A 17,407-nucleotide genomic window follows, 5' to 3' on the forward strand; every position below is an offset into this window, starting at 1 on the left:
AAACAGATGAGGGATGGGTGGAGCCAGCCCCTTGACACACCTCCTCCAAAAGGGCCACGCCTCCTAATCCTTCCCAAATAGTTCCACCCACTGGTCATCAACTACTCAAATATACGAGCCTATGGGGGCTAGTCTCATTCAAACCAGCAGAGCAAGTTAAGGTTGTTTAGTGGTGTTTAGTACGTTACAACAGACTGTCATAGAGGAGAAGACACCCTTATGAAGACACAAGTGACTGGAGCTCTGGAGGCTTGGTGCTGACAGCACACCACACAAAATCCTAGCCTCTGAATTTCTATTCCAAGTAACTGCAACATTCCATCTCCTAAATAAATAAATAAATAAATAAAGAAAAGAAAAGAAAAATAAAAAAATCAATTGTTTTTGGTGTGAGCGCACCAGCCTTACACTTTTGGAACACTGGCTTTGACAGCACCTTTTCCTTCCAACAATTTCCTAAATATTTGTTCAGAAACATTTGGCTTTGTACCTTTTAAAACCTGATTTTTTTTTTTTTTAAGGATGAGGTCATAATGCAAGGTACAAAAAGACACAACTGAGAATCGAGCTTTACATACATCACATGGGTAGAAATGACTTAAAAGCAATATATTAAGGTCTGCTTCTAAAAGGATCAAACAACACCATTGGGGGAAGTCTGCCCTTTCATTCAGCTGAGGTGGCAATTCCTGGTGACATGATTATAAGCACTAAGTCCCGTAAGACAAAGCCCTGATGAGCTACTATTGTCCAAATCAAACGGTTCCGTGTGAGGCATGTTTAGTTAGAGCAGACAGGCTTGAACCTAGTAACTTAGGCAGCCTAGAGTGTGGGATGCCCTGCTCCTGGCCTACACAGGGCTACTTGGGGCCCAAGTTTGACTGTTACGTTTACTCCACGGTCGGCACTTCAGCGACCAAGTTGAGAGGTATCTGAGAAGAGATGGGCCACCTAGAACTCCAGTAAGTTTTCTTTGTGTGATAATATCAGGGAGTAATTCTGAAATTAGTTTCTGTATATTATACCCTGGAGCAAATGAATATTCATGAAGCTAATGGCAGTGAGGTTTCTTCCTGCTGAGTGAGGGTGAAATATGGCAGCCAGGAAACCTAGAAAGCATTCTTAATATGGCGCTGAGGGGATCAGGATACACTTTTGGGTTGTTTTGCCTCATTGAGACAGGCTTTCACTGTGTAGCCCTAGTTAGCCTGGAATTCATTACATAGACCAAGCTGGGTTGAACTTACAGAGATCTGCCTGCCTCTGTCTCCTGAGTGCTAGGATTAAGGCATGTACTACCATGAATGACCATAACTTGATTTTTGGTTTTTGTTTTAATATGTTGAACTAGCTAGAGATATGAGCATCACTGTCTGCTGAGGAGAACGACAGGAAATGACCTGCCACTAGCTTGAGCACACTTGGCACTGAGGTTTTGGATACAGAATACCATTTGCTATGGAAAATAAACAGGGCTCCTCAGAAACCCAGCTGAGTCTAGGGTTGGAATTGGGAATGTAGGTGAGCCTGGGGCATCATATTGCATCAAAAATTAAGAAAGGGCCAAATGAATGGCGGCAGAAGAAAAGGTTACGGTATCCTGGTACTTCCATCATAGTGGGTTTTAATCTGTCAACTAAACATCATGAGCTCATTGTGTTATAAATGAGAAGGTGAAGCTGTAAGAAGGGCAGTGTTTCTTTCCACAGAATGTAGACTAATAAATACTTCTGGGATGGCTGAAGGTATATTCCCGAGGGGCTAGGAAGAGCAAGTATTTATTTATTTATTTATTTATTTATTTATATTTTTAGATATACATTTATATTATTACATACACACACACACATACACAAAACTACCTACAGCAAGAAGAACCACAAAACAATCAGGAATTATATAAATGTTACATTGATAGTGTTTTGGCTATTTGTATTTGGCAACCTTGAAGAAAACATCTTTCTTATCTTGGTGCATCTAAAATTCTGAATGTAAATCAATATCTATCATATCTCATCATTATCAACTTAAAACATCTATCTAGACCTAAAATCATCTTAACCCCTAAACAACTAATCTTCATTGTAAAACGAAACTATCTGGTCTTCAACCCCATCAGAGACTTGCAAAGGAATAAACTTAATTACCCCAGTATGCTGGGAGTGCAGATTAGCAGCTTCTAAAATGAGAAGCAGACAGAGACAGTTTGCTGCCTGAACAGTCACCCAAAACTCTCTATAACAGTGGAGCATCATCTTCAGCTTTCTGGGCCAATATACCTGACAGACCTATTTGTGAGGCAGGAACTATTGAGGACTTGCTCACCCTATGTTAGCAGAGTTTGGAAGAGCAAGTTTTCATGCCCTCTGGTTTGTCTCTACAGGGTCCAGTGCCACGAGAGCAGCTATCTCAGTGGGGATTTGGTTCTCTATCGCAAGTGGCATCAACCTGCTCCAGAACCGGAAAAGCTTGAGCTATGATTCTTCTACTGGAATTTCTATAAGCTACCCATCACACCTTTCCCTACTACTAACACTGAGCGAGCACGGGAACTTTAAAAACTTTTCTCAAGGGAGCTGGAGAGATGGCTCAGTGGTTAAGATCACTGGCTGCTCTTCCAGAGGTCCCGAGTTCAATTCCCAACAACCACTTGGGAGCTCACAGCCATCTGCAATGGGGTCTGATGCCATCTACTAACTTTCCGGTGTACATGCAGACAAGCATTCATATAAACAAATAACTCTTAAAAAACAAAACAAAGCAAAAACAAACAAACAAACAAAAAAACCCAAACTTTTCTCAAGTAGGAAGGCTTGGGCAATAGCTAAGCCATTGATTGCCTTACAAACATGAGGATCTGAGTTCAATCTTCAAACAGGCATAAAAATGCCAGGCTTGCTGGCATGCACTTGGAATCTAAGTGCTGGGAAGACAAAGAGAGGAGGACTGGCTCACTGGCCAGCCAGTCTAACTTAATTTGGTGAGCTCTGGATCCTGTCTCAAAGGAGGGAGATGGCATTCCTGAGGATGACACTTGAGGTTGCTTTTGGCCTCTACATGCACACACACACAGGAACATGCAGGCAAGCTTTTTTTTAAAAGATGGATTTATTTATTATGTATACAACATTCTGCCCGCATATGCACCTGCCTGCCAGAAGAGAGCAATATAGATCTCATTATAGATGGTTAGGAGCCACCATGTGGTTGCTGGGAATTGAACTCAGGCCCTTTGGAACAACAGACAGTGCTCTTAACCTCTGAGCCATCTTTCCATCCACCTCCCTCTCCTTTTTTAAGTACAATTTACAGTGTTTGCTTCTCTTCTTCTGGAGCACATGTCTTAGAAAGGTACTCAGCATAGTGGCTGTCTTTTGTTCATCTCCAGTCAGGACAATGTGGTCGATAAAAGAGAATAAGGCTATTGTTCTAATATTTACATCAATCAGATTAATTCATTTTATTATGATTGAGGGTGGAGGAGTTAACACCCTTGAGGCACAACTCATTCCAAATTAATATTATTGTCTGCATTTTGTGGAAGTGAACTATTTTGTCTTCCTTTTTCCCAACTGGAATAGAATAAATGCATTTGCCAAATCACTTTGTGCATGTGGTAGTATTAGTACGCTGAAGGGTGAGTCCAGGCTAGAGGCTGGGATCTGAGATAAGTCAGAAACAGTCCACAGTCATTCTCCAAAAGCCATCTGGGTTAGAGGGGAGCCTGGCAAATTGATGGCTTCAGCCAGGAACATCTCTCCTCCATCTTTTAGGTCTTAAAATCGGTGCATGAATCTCTCTTTTTCCAACATACACTTTTGTGTCTGATCTGTCTTGGAACAAGAGGCAGTTTCAGTTTTTATTTGGCTTCATCATGATAGCCTTCAATGCACAGAACCAAGCACCGTTAATACCCAGTCCCAGGTGTATGCTCCTGGTTCCTGCCAGAACATGTCAGCTTGTCTTAGCTGGGTTGTGCTGGGATTTAATCCTAGTGATTGGCTTGGGATCCAGGAAGGGAAGTGAAAGGCAGTTCAAGGAGGGAAGCAAGAGGCCTTTTTTCCTAGCATAGCAAGCCTGCCAGCTAAACCAGTGGGAATCTGGGGTACCAACCAGATGACCTCATCCCATGTTCAGGGTCCTTTCTATCAGACCAACAGACTTGCCTAACTTTTCGATGCTCAGATGTGAGTGGGGTGCTGTGCCTCTCAACAATGAGCTCATAAGCCGCAGTTCAGCTAGACCTGTCCTGTTTCAGGTGCTAAAGGCCTCCTTATATGTTGGCACAGGGCTTCTCACTTTTAGCTACTAATCGCTTAACCGCCATTTCTCACTTCCCTTCTTTAGGACTCCAGCACTGTATCCAGCCATTCTGTTGTCTTTGTGGGCATTGTTCCCACTCTATTTTCCAAGTCCTTGTATCCTCACACCTGCTACAGTCTTTACTCCACTGGGACACTGTCCCAGGTCAACATAAGCTGCAGTCTTATGCCACAGATCACAAATGTCCCATGTACTAAAATTGGTCTCAATGTTGTTACCTGAGGAGATGCCAAGACGGAATTATATGTGTAGGGTTTTTGTGAGATGGGAAAGGAGCTGGGAAGGACTGGGCGGTTAATCACTTGATAGTTCAAGTGTGACCCCAGACCAAGTGACGGGGAAGGTACTGTAGATTACCAAAGGAAGGCTTAACGAAACAAAGGATGTAAGCTGGCTATTAGAGGAATTTTACGTGTAGAAACAGGCTGGCTTGACCATTTTTGATATGCTTAGTTAAGGAGCTGAGAGAACCAAGGTCCTCACAAGGCACAGTGATGGATTTCAGAGTAGAGCTGTTGGCTGTCTCTACAGTGTATTCTCCTGGTAGCTCCATTGTTCCAGCAAATGGCAGTTCAAACCAGGCAGTTTGGGTCCAAAGTCTAGACTCTGAATCACTGCCCTGTAAAGCATCTCAGAACTGCAGAGATCCGCAATAAATTGGCCTCTATCACACTGAGAGTTTACATGGGAGCTTGGCCAGTCTATAAGTCTTTAGGCAGCTTTAAGAGTACGGTAATTCTTTCTATTGTATGTATTCATGTGCATTGGGGGGGAGGGCACATTACAGATTAACGTATATGGACAATTTACATATGCATTTGATATACACATGAATAATTTATAGAACCATATGTGGCTTTAGTTTCCTGAAGTATAAAAGGGGTTAGCAGATTGGAAAACAGATGCAAGAAAAAGTATTTCCTGGACTGCTTATAGAGTAAGATGTGTCCCTTGCATGCACACTAAGATGGTCAGGAAATGGTGGCTAAGCATTCATACTTTCTAGAGTGCAAAAATCTGAAAATTAAAAAAGTATAGATAAAAATTCACTTTCTACTACTATAAAATCTTCTGTAGTACAAAGCAATAAAAACATTTAATTCTTTTATCATTTTCTTAAAAAAGTTAGAAATAATTTTCTATCTTGTTTTTTTCAGAGATGCTCTTTTCACTTAGGCTGTGTTAACACATATTTATAGCCTAACAGAGGGATTTTATGTTCTGATACAGAGTCTCAAATAGCCTTGAACTCCTGATCCTATTTCCACCTCAAAATGTCTATAGGTATGCACAAGCTTAAATGAAGACTGTAGTAAACATCAACTTCTTAATGCCCCATGTAAGCATCCAATAATCAACACACAAAAGAAATTCTATGGAATGCAGTATTTTTTATTGAAAAAAGTTTCATGTTTACTCATCAATTATTTTATAGAAAATATACATTGTTACTATTAGTTTATGGATATGGGAACCAAGGTACAAAAATATTTGATTTACTTGCTCCACAAGAGAATATAAACTGAAATATTAAATCAGATACTCAAACACTTATATTCAGTAACAATATAATTCTAAATTGCAATGTAATCTTACAACAGAATATTCAAAAACAGATTTGAGAAGATAACTTCAAGAATATAGATCTGTTTGAAGGCAGATATTATAGCGCATTCTGTGTAACAGTGGAAAACTAATGTTAAAAATACAAAAGTCTGAATTCAGACTGTTCCACTTTTTTTTTTCCAAGACAGGGTTTCTCTGTGTAGCTTTGGCTATTCCGGACTAACTTTGTAGACCAGGCTGGCCTTGAACTCAGAGATCTGCCTGCCTCTGCCTCCCAAGTGCTGGGATTAAAGGCGTGCGCCACCACGCCTTTTTGAAAGTGATAAAAGGTGCCCAGGAAGGGGTGTTATATATAAAACTTAATAAAGCTGTTTGTACATCAATAAATACACTGTGGTTGTATTTCACTAATGAAAGAAATGTACTTGCTTACTGCTTTCCAAGTATGTAAAATTATCTACAGGAAGGAAAGTATTGATTCATCATTTTCATTGATAAAGATAAAAACTCATTCTAGACCGTAGGTGCTAAGATGTAAGATAAGTTGGGAGGTCTCAAAGCATAAAATGTGAATAAGGAATGTGGGACCACAATGTTTGTCTCTAAGTGATGGGCTAGTGAGCTTTCTTTATAGCCTGACACATTCAATGTTTCTTTACTCTTAAAACTAGATTCTGAACATATACTTTACATTGGGGGGGTACTAAGGACACAGACTGGCTTTCAGAATTAGACTTTGAGAGGGGCAGTTATGATTTCCTCAGTTCTTTAGTTCTGAATTTAAATGAGTGGTTCTTAATGGCTATAAGAGTAAAAAAGTTACGGTCAGAAGAAGAGTTTGAACAGCAAATAAGTAGTTGTTATACCTCAGGGGTTTCTGTAAAGTTATGAAATATCACACTCCTCTTAAAGTTAACCTGTAACCCCGATCCCTTACTTAACAAAAGACTTAGGGTGCCTACTCTATGAGCAAATGTTATGTAGGATGCCTACTCTAGGAAAATATATTCTAAAGAAGAAATGTGAGCTGGGTGTGGTGGCTCACTCTTCTAATCCCAGCACTTGGGAGGCAGAGGCAGGCGGATCCCTGTGAGTTCCAGGGCAGCCTGGTCTACAAAGCGAGTCCAGGACAGCCAAGGCTACACAGAGAGACTCTGTCTCGAAAAACCAAAAAGAAATGTGGAGGCTTGGTGTGGTGCTCACTGGCAGAGTGCATGCTTAGGACATATCAAGTTAGGATGAAAAACCAACATGAATTTCAATTTGGCTCAAGTCTGTTGACAGCCAAATCAACCAGACACAATTCAAAGAGTGGGTTTTAAAAACCTTTCTTATAATCACATTCCAAAACAAACAAACAAACAAACCAACAAACAACCAACCCCAAAAACTTTAAATTGGACTTTAAAATGTCCTGATACTAACATTCAGAAAAATGAAGCTATTTTTAAAAATTCATATTTAAGCCATGTGCTTATGTGCAGAAGCTGAAGTGAAGTTAGTGGTCTGGGCCCACTTCTGTCAACAAAGGGTTTACATTAAAGGCTTCTAATGCATGGATTGGCTTTCCCAATGGGAGAACAGTTTCAGTGTGTAACTAGGAAAATCCAGCAAAGAAATGAAAGGCATCTTGACATGGCAGCCAAGCTGACTCATTTAGGGACAGGAGTATTATCTGAGCATCAAGATTCAGGAAGAAAGTGTGAGGCCTCAAACTTTAACAGGATGATAGCCCACGGCGTTGCAGGGATTTCCTAGAGCATTTTACTCATCCTGAAAGGAGTCCTCCAACCGGCGGACACTTCTTTGCTGCATTTGCAGGGCATTCAGGAAATGAAGAATTATGAACAGCATTAACAACAGCAGGCATCCAGTCTTCAGCATTATGTGAACAAAAGTCTATAAATGGCCCAAGTCAGCAAGATACAACTACCTGTACTGACTGAAGAAGAGAAAACAAAAACATCAATCTTCCTCCCCCAGTTGGTTAAAAAAATATATGGAAATAGCCCTGGCAGGCAAGGAATCAAGACTGGCATTTGCTATGTACTCTGCTTCTCCTGCAATCCACACTGAGAATGTAAAGCTGACAGATACCTAGGAAGGGCATCCAGCCTGCACACACATCGTCATCCCGTTTCCAACATCTCCACTCAGATCTCTAGTCTAGCTGCTCCTTTCTTACGTCTTAGCACCTACGGTCTAGAATGAGTTCTTTTTATCTTTATCAATGAAAATGATGAATCACTCCTTTCCCTCCTGTAGATAATTTTACATACTTGGAAAGCAGTAAGCAAGTACATTTCTTTCATTAGTGAGATACAACCACAGTGTATTTATTGATCTACAAACAGCTTTATTAAGTTTTACACATAACACCCTTCCCTGGCCACCTTTTATCACTTTCAAAAATCTTCCAGCCCCTCAGCACTTTAACACAAACTTCACAAACGCCCAGGATTTAATTTACTTAATTTGTTCCAACACTACCTGATATGTGAGTAACACTATACCCTGAAGTCAACTATTTACAACAAGAGCAGGTTCAAGACCAGGATGGCCAGTGTAGCAGTACTGTGTGGCGGTCTGAATGAGAAGACCCAGAGGCTCGTATACTTAAATATTTGGCTCCGAGCTGATGGGCTGCTTAGGAAGGAGTAAGGCGGGCCACCTTGCTGGAAGAACTGTGTCCCTGGGGGTGGGCTTTGAGGTTCCAAAAGCTCAGCCAGGTCCAGACTAGCTTATTCCCTGCCTCCAACTTAGGAGTCGGATGTGAGCACTCAGCTGCATCCCCAGCACCATGCCTGCCTGTAGCCACACCCCTGCCACCATGCCTGCCCGCAGCCACAACCCTGCCACCATGCCTGTGGACTAAACCTCTCAAACAGTAGGCAAGCTTCCAATCAAATGCTTCCATGTGCAAGTTGCCTTGGCATGGTTTTTCTCCATACCAGTAAAACAACTAAGATACCCTGTTTCAAACAAATGAAAACATTAAGTCACAAAGGGCTAAGGGTATAGGTCGCACAGACAGGGCTAGGCGCTTGCCTGCTTGTGTCACATGCCTGGATTCAACCCAGTACTGCAAAAACCAACACGTCAATATTCATATTTTTGAGGCAATTAATTTTGTAGTTTACATTCTAGTGGGAAAGGACAGGAAGCCAGTAATGAATACGAGCCCGAGGAGCGGTGGCAAGCAGAGCAGTCAAGGTGTGGAGGTCATCTGTGGGGAGATAGCACCTGTATAGCGGCCCCCTTCAAAGGCATTAGCTCTGTAAAGGCATACAAGGAATCTTCCAAGAAATCTTCAACTACAGGGTTAATAAAAACCAACAACTACTACCACCATTTTTGGGTCTGAGCACCTGCCCCACCCCATTGGGATTTGGGGATGGAGCTGAGCTGTGACTGCCAGCATCTTTGCCTACTGACCATCTCCCCAGCCCAGAGATGAGACTCTTGCAGTACTCCCTCCTGAGCTTCTTGCTCATCTCTTGAGCACTAGTTCTATTTTTCACAGGCTCCTTCACTGATGGGTTTGTGAATGTAAGTCCTATATCTTTAATTTAAGAAAACATGCCTTAGTAACATTAGCTAATATCAACACTCTCAATACTGCCCAGTAACATCAAATAATGGTTAAAAATACTTATGACTAGCCTGGTGCGGTGGTGCACATCTGTAAACCCAGCACTCGGGGAGACAGAGGCAGTAAGTTGGAGGCCAGCCTGGTCTACAAAGTGAGTCCAGGACAGCCAAGGCTACACAGAGAGACCCTGTCTTAAAACAAACACATAAATAAAAAACAGCAACAAAAATACCTATGACTGAAGTAAAACTCTCTCGCCTGATAGGTTCTAATGAATTTTTTACAAAGATTCTGAGAGATTTCATAGACAAAAGATGCTGAAGAGAAACTGCCAGAGAGTAATTTACCCAGGAGAGGCGGCCACAGCAGGGTGAGGCACCGACAGGTTGGTGGAGGAGAAGTAAAAGGGCTCTGCAGAGACAGACAGGTTATGCACAGGTCAACAGCAGCCTACCAGCAAGGCCAGGGAAAGCCTTCCCCAGCACACTAGCTTTTTGAGACATGCTGCCACCACCTGGGCAGTAGATAGACTCCAAAAGCTTAACTTCAGTTTGTTAAAAAAAAAAAAAAAAAAAAAAAAAATTCTTTTTTTTTTTTTTTTTTTGGCCAAGTCTGTTAGCATTAGAAATGGGCACGGATTTTGGCGAGGTATGTTTAGAATCCTGCTTTACTTTTTAAAGATTCCTGTCTCTTAACCGTAAAATCGGTATAAGACACAAACCCTTGATGGGTGATTTAGTCTTAGGATTAATGACAGTATTTGAGAAGCACCAGCCTCAGTACTTGTTACATAGAAAGTACTCAATTGACTTTTAAAATTTATTATTCTTCGGCATGCTCTTCAAAATCTAATAAATCCAATTAATTCTTAAAGTTACAAATATGCTTACTAAGAAATGCATTGTGTTTTGATGAAAAGCAAAGGAATGAAAACAAAATATGGTATGAAATAAAACTTTTGGGACAAAAACGAATTCCGTCAAAAGAAGTTAAATGTGTAGAGTTACTGCAGGGAAATAAGCCCACGTGCAGGCCGGAGACCTTTCAGCATCTTTTAATCAGAGCAAACAACTAATTACTACAGTAAGATCTTAATCATGGCACACTTTCAATTTACACATGGTCAGAGTGAGATTTAACTTTGTAGTTGCAAACGTAAAAGAGACTTTAAAAACCAATGAATCCTAGGCATTATCTTCTCAAGAGAAAAACAAAACAACAAACTTCTAATTTTGTTGTTGTTCTTGTTGATTTTTTCCAAGACAGGGTCTCTCTGTGTACCCTTGGCTGTCCTGGACTCGCTTTGTAGACCAGGCTGGCCTTGAACTCCAGAGATCTGCCTGCCTCTGCCTCTCTGAGTGCTGGGTTTACAGGTGTATGCTATCACGCCTGGCTCAAAACTACAATTTTTTATGGTTTTAGTAGATAGCAAACATTGTAGAGATTTTCCTTCATTTCAGAGTGAAGTAGGTGTCTTTTTTTTTTTTAATCTTGAACACACAAATCTTCCTAGTTGGTCTCCTACACAACTACCTTAACACCCACCACCTTCTCTCTGAGACAGGTTCTCAAATAGCCCAGGATGGCTCGATCTCACTGTACACACTGAGGAAGATATCAGCCCCCTAATCATCCTGCCTTCACCTTTGGAGTCTTGGGGTTACAAGTATAAACTATAACACCTGGCTGAAACTTAACTTCTTAAAAACAAGGCAGAACTTATTACTTGTTATCTAAAAATGATGTTCTGCAGGACATTTGGGAGAGAATAGAAACCAAGTTAAGAGGACAATGGTGGTGGTTGTAATAGCAACCAAAAGTAATGATCCCATTACTTGGGAGGCTGGGCCAAAGGTCTAGAGTTCAGGTTGAGGCTGGGCTCATAGCAAGACCGTTTAAAAAAAACAAAAAACAACAACAACAAAAAACCAAGCAAGCAAACAAAACCACTACCACCCCTCGCCCTTTCAGAAAGGGTAAGGAGCCAGAGGACTGGCCAAATACAGACTAATTTGCTGATCTGAAGGGGTTCAAATGGCTCTAGAGGTCAACCAAGATGCCTTCTAGATACATAGCAGAAAACGGCTCAGAGTGAGGGTTTCTGTAGGGAGATCAATAGAGACTCAAAAGCTGAGTGAAGGGCCAGTCCATGGTTTGGGGGCCTATGTCACTATCACCGTCGTCGGTTAAGGTACTAGGGCCCAAGGTAAGGGTGTCGTCTGTGGCAACCCCTAACGCTGTTCTTGGGCTTGCACAAGCCTGCCTAGCACACCAGAAGGCAGATCTGTAAAATGAGAATGTGACGAGAGAAGGTCTCCAATAGCTATTAGCCAAAGAAGCTTGCTTCTCGCTCTCTGTCTTCCTTCCTTCCTTTCCTTTGTATATGTCTGTGCTGTATACAGTTTCCTCAGGTACTCCCTTCCTAAGGGCTCCCTTTTCTTCCCAAGACTTGTGGGGACCCTGGGTAAAGCAGAGCAACTTCCTGAGAGGTGGGACCTGTGAGAAAGCACCTACTCAAGTGAAAATGTCATTGATGGAAGCCGGTTGGGGTCTGCTTGCTCTACACACGTCTCAGGCATCCTTGAGGTTTTCACACACGGATAAGAAAACTGCCGCTAAAATACAACACGCAAACATCAGCATGTGCCCAAGGAGCAGTGTTTTAGATCGTTAGATTATCTGCCAAAGCCTGCGTCTTGGTAAATAATGGTTACTGTTGTTATCCTTGAACGTGAACTAGTCACACATGTCTTGGCTTGCTCCTCAAAGGGAACACTCACCGTCTCTCAGGAATAAAAACTTGCTTTATTTGGCACACAACAGTGAGGAGGTCTTGCAACACTCGCCAGAGGCAGCCAAACAGAGCAAGTAGTTTTCAGGCAAGCAATCACAAAATTTGAGCACCAACCAAACCAGAGCTAATCTTTCAGTTCCTGTAGATTAGGAGCCGTACTTAACGCACCCCTTTCTGCTTGTTGACTTTTGAAGCCCTTTATTTATGTATTGGAAGAACAAGTACTTCTGTGGGATCTCTCTGCCCTGACAGTTTAATTATTGATAGTTTACTTTGGGCAAGTATCGACAATTCCTTTGTGGAATAAGTTTCGCTCTTACATTAAAAACAAACAACTAAACCTCTTCCCACAGCATGGCAGCATTTCCCCCTGGTAACAAGGTTCACTGGACACATCACCGCCTGGCTACTGCTTTGTTTTAGCTATTTAACTATTGTTCAACTATACTGCATGAGTGAGGTGTGAATTAGGAAACAAGTCAGTCCTTCCAAGAAACCCCTCCCCCCCACCCCCCTCCCGAGAAGGCTCCAAGAAGTGTGCAGGCTGCACCTCGTTTCTTGCTGCGGCTCTTTGGCCTGAGTGTCCTCTGGCCACACGCCTCACCCACTCCCGGTCTTTTCGCCTTCCCCGTTGTCCCACGGTGCCCCCTCCCTCCCCACCCGGCAGCGCACACTAAACTCCGCGCAGCCTCACCTGTCGATGCCCCGAAACCACCGCGCCGCGTCGCCCCGCCCTCCCGCCGGAAGCTTGCCCGCGACTTCCTCATTCCGCCCCGCCCAGCTCCGCCTGTGGGCGGGACCCGAGCGAAGCTGCTTCCGCCTTCCACCTTCCTTCCTGGCGGTGAGTGGGGATGGCAGCGGGAGTTCCTAGGGTGTGCGGGTGGCCTGCGGTGGCCTTGGCTGAATGTGTGGGGTGCCCCGGCTCCTGGAGCTCTTGGCCGGCGAGTTCTGCCCCGCTCCGCTCGGCAAGGCGGCGCCCAGAGCCTCTGAGGCCGAGGGATGACGGTGGACGTGGCCCGGGGCGAGTGGATCCTAAGGAGGGAAAGTTAGAACAGACTGTAGGTAATAGAGCCGCCAGGCGCAGTTCCGGGTCCCCCAGGCTTTTGGCGGTGGAGGAGTACGCCTGAAAGTGAGGCCAGGATGTTTGGTCCGAGACGGGGGTGCTCGCGAGATGTGTGGTCCGTGGACGGTAACTTTGCCACAACCACGTCCCTAAGTCGCGCTGTTCTCTTTGCAAAGTTACTTGTTTCCGCAGAAACTTGTGCTAGTTCGTTACTGGGCTGGAGAAAAAAGCGATCCTTCTTGCCACGTTCTAACAAGTGGGTGAGGATGTTACAACATGGGTCAGGATGGTTAACGTCCCAAGCAAGTTTAATGTGTTGAACGTAGAGGCGGGATTTTTTGGTACAAATACGAAGGACATTAAAACTAGTGGGGTGGGTGGTTTTCTTGATGTGACGGGTTGCAGGTACTATCATTATTTTGGTAATCCTCTGTTTTCCTATAAGGTACACTGGTTGTACTACAGACCACAAAACCTTTAAAGAGCAGGACAGCGTTTGACTTTGTAGTGAGGTACACTAGTAAGTGAGTATAGTTCAAGCTCTGCACTGGGGGTGTTGGGCTGCAGTGGAGCACCTGCCTGGCATGCTGTGTAGGCCTTGGGTTGGATCCTCAGCAGTAGAGACAAAAGTTCAAGGTCTCTATGGGTATGGCACCTGTAACATGTCAGTGAGCCAGGCTGACTTGTTATAAGTGAGTGAAGGCCATAATCTTATTACGCAAATAAAAATTTAATCAAATAATTTACTTAAAATACTTTGGGTTTCTAGCTGGGCGGTGGTGGCATGCACACCTTTAATCCCAGCACTTGGGAGGCAGAGGCAGGCGGATCGCTGTGAGTTCGAGGCCAGCCTGGTTCTATAAAGTGAGTCAGAGCTGTCTCGAAAAACCAAAAAAACAAAAAACAAAAAAAACAAAACAAAACCAAACCAAAAAAAAAAACAAAAAAACAAAAACAAAACAAAACAAAAAAACCAAAAACAAAACAAAACAAAAACCCAAACAAAATGACTTTGGGTTTCTACCAATTAGGACTATAGTATTATAGAAAGATACTTTTACTTGTTATTTATACTTAGAGTGAGTTTAGAGATTTTTTTTCTCATTCATTGTCATAATAGTTATAACTTAATTTTCTTCTTTTCCAGCCCATCCACTATATAGGATTTAAACCTCACCAAAGTGTATAAGCATCGGTCATCTGAATTGTGATTGGCTCACTGATAATCGCAGGAGAAGTTAGAGGTCACTAACATAAGGTAGATGGTTTTTAAAATCCTACTTGAGATTTTAGGTGGCTGTGATACACAGTAAACATTCCCCATCTAGGTGTTGCGCTTCGCCCTGTGGTTGAGCACAGGTTGACGGGAAACAAGAACACACAGGTCGCCTCTGGGGCAAAAGATAAATGTCCTCTTTTTACCAGCCGACCCTCCCTTACCAACTCCAAAGAGAACAACCCAGCGTGCACAGCGCTCCCGGTGGATGCGCTTGCGCTCGCTGTGTTCTGTAGGTAGGGACTGTCAAAGCCGAGAGCCTGTAACCCAGCAGTCCAGTTTCTGCTGGATGTGTGACTGTGGATTCAGCATCATGGCTTCTCTACCTGTGTTCCGTGGCTAGCCATCTGTTTCCCCTTCTCTGAGAGAATTTCTGACGGTCTGGCCTGAGCCGTCAGACAGGAAGTTTGATTTGTTCTTTTGTTAACTAGTGGATGTAATGAGTGTGTGGAACTCAGGGTCCCTGTCTGTCTGCTCCGGCATCGCTTGTCCTGAGTGTGACAGGCATGGAGAACATGCAGGATCCGGTCCAAACAGGCTTTACCTTCCATAGGTTGACTAATTATGCTGCTCTATTTGATTTTTTTTCTCTAAATGGATGTATTAGTCTTTATTAAAATTTTACTAATTAATACTGAAAAAAAAGCTGAGTGATGATGGAACTCTGATTTAATTGGATACGTTATAACTTTCAGAGTTTGATTAACTGTATAGTCTACTGTTTGTTTGTTTCCCCCCTCCCTCCATTCCCCAAGCCGCAGTTTCCTGCTTGCCACGAAGATGCTGGACATCAAGGCTTGGGCTGAGTATGTCGTGGAGTGGGCTGCCAAGGACCCCTATGGCTTCCTCACCACCGTTATCTTGGCGCTCACCCCGCTGTTCCTGGCAAGTGCTGTCCTGTCCTGGAAGCTGGCCAAGATGATTGAAGCCAGAGAGAAGGAGCAGAAGAAGAAACAAAAGCGTCAAGAAAACATTGCAAAAGCTAAACGGCTGAAGAGAGACTGAAGGAGTGCGCAGCGGCTGGAGAAGGCGCACCCGGGGGCTCTGCAGCCTTGGATGGGCTCGCTAGAGTTCCAGGCCATTTCACGATAGTGTTAGTTAGTAAACTAAGTCTGACCGTGTGAGGAGTCACGTTCTGACCTCAGTACTGTATTAACTTTCAGGCTTGGGTATTTGCTGGTATCTACTGACCAGTATTTAAGTTAGCATTTGTCATACAGGTGGAGCATACCTAATGTGAAAATTCAAAACTCGAAGCACTGTAAAATCTAACACCTGTGTCAGACATGGTGCCAAGATTGGAAAACCCCACACCCCGCTTTGTGATGGGTTGCAGTCAAAATACAGGTGCGATAGAAATACATAAAATTGTCTTCAAGCCATGAGAAATGTAAGTGAACCTGTGTTTAGATTTGGATCCCATCCAAATCTGTGTACTTGCTCCGGCATTACCAAATACTCTAAAATCTGGAAAAAAAAATTAAAACATTCTTGGTCCCAAGCATTTTTGTCTGCTCAACCTGTAGTAAAAATTCTTTAAGCTGACAGTCATTTGCCATTTGGGAGCTTAAAGTACTCAAGTGAAAATACCATAAAAGAGAAAAATGGTTTTAGATTATAAATTCTATTTAAATGATAGTTTAGAATGGGGTTCAGTTTGAACAGAGAATATTAGGAATGTAAAAGAATTACTTTCTGAGATGAAAAGTTTACTTTGGCTTAAAAGAGATACAGTATATTCATCACTATTTTAAAATTATTTTTTGGAATGGAAGCAGTACTCTCAAAGTAAATTTTTATTAATGATTATGGCTATTTGCATTCTTCGAGCTATATCCTTTAACACTGCTGGCAATTATCAAGACACTGCATTTTAAAACCTAACTTTATATAGAGTCCTCTTATCTTGACCATGGAGATAGAATACCACCTACTGGCTAGAGTAACTTTTGTACTTGGAACACTGCCATTTGCTTAAATTAACTGTTCAGAAGAGTAACATGATTTAAAGCCAGCGGTGAGAATGCCGTGTGCTGTTGGTACCTTGGGTTGTTTTGCGACATAGTTGAATGCCATGCTGATTACACAGACATGACTTCTACTTTTATTCTGTTTATAACTAATACATAGTGATGTCCTGTTACTTTTTACTTACCCAAGTTCAAAGTAAAAAATCATTATGAAGTCATTTCATAATTTAAACCAACTAAGGTTTAAATTTGGAAACATTTTCATGGGTATGAGTGAGTGCAGGGATTGCACTAACATGGCAGAAGTACAAAGCGAGGAGGCATCTTTCAGTGGTAAAACAGACAGGAGATGTAAGCATGGCTTTTCTAAGTGCACGGTCAGGTAACTGTTCACTGCAGTATCTAATTGCTTATTACTGTTTTCTGCACCTCTGAGAATGAAGTTTAAGTTACAGTAATTGTCAAATGGTCTTAATAAAAATGAAACTACATACTGAAATAAATTTGATACTTTTTTATAAAGAGTACCAAGTTTTTGTCTTTTTTGAGGGAGGTAATCATTTAAGTTATATATGTCATGCAGGTTAAAGTTTTTAAAAAATTGTAAGTTTCAGTCGTGGCTAAACGTGCTAGGAATAGGATAGTATTTCTCAAAAGAAGCCAAGGGCTCCTGAGAATGCTGATGGGCCTGCCGTTACCTTTAGGTTATTAGTTCCTGGGAAGTCCCGTTTCGGCTCTAGGCACTAAATTAATTCAGTATTTACTTAAGTCAGTCAGGTGATTTTGATTGTATTATATTTACACAATATGGTATTTTATCATT

At 42.4% G+C, this 17,407-nt stretch overlaps 1 protein-coding gene and 1 long non-coding RNA gene across 2 annotated transcripts in view; one reads left to right on the forward strand and one right to left on the reverse strand.

The window, feature by feature from the left end:
• LOC311609468 overlaps positions 1–13,023 on the reverse strand; it is a 60,848-nt gene extending 47,825 nt beyond the window's left edge. Inside the window, exon 1 of the long non-coding RNA XR_014783394.1 lies at positions 12,970–13,023. This is a non-coding gene — a long non-coding RNA (uncharacterized lncRNA). The remainder of the gene's footprint in view (positions 1–12,969) is intronic.
• SMIM15 (small integral membrane protein 15) lies at positions 12,997–17,108 on the forward strand. The gene is made up of 3 exons (XM_084802593.1): positions 12,997–13,116; positions 14,486–14,596; positions 15,370–17,108. The coding sequence occupies exon 3, from the start codon at positions 15,395–15,397 to the stop codon at positions 15,617–15,619; it is 225 nt and encodes a 74-aa protein (XP_084658719.1). The 5' UTR covers positions 12,997–13,116; positions 14,486–14,596; positions 15,370–15,394; the 3' UTR covers positions 15,620–17,108.
• Positions 17,109–17,407: the final 299 nt, after the last annotated feature.

The sequence above is a fragment of the Acomys minous genome (assembly GCF_964271855.1).
Source record: "Acomys minous genome assembly, chromosome: 11".
In the NCBI taxonomy this organism is placed as follows: domain Eukaryota; kingdom Metazoa; phylum Chordata; class Mammalia; order Rodentia; family Muridae; genus Acomys; species Acomys minous.

Excerpts from the sequence above, each read along its gene's own strand:
- SMIM15 (XM_084802593.1), top strand. The coding sequence starts at position 15,395 with ATGCTGGACATCAAGGCTTGGGCTGAGTATGTCGTGGAGTGGGCTGCC.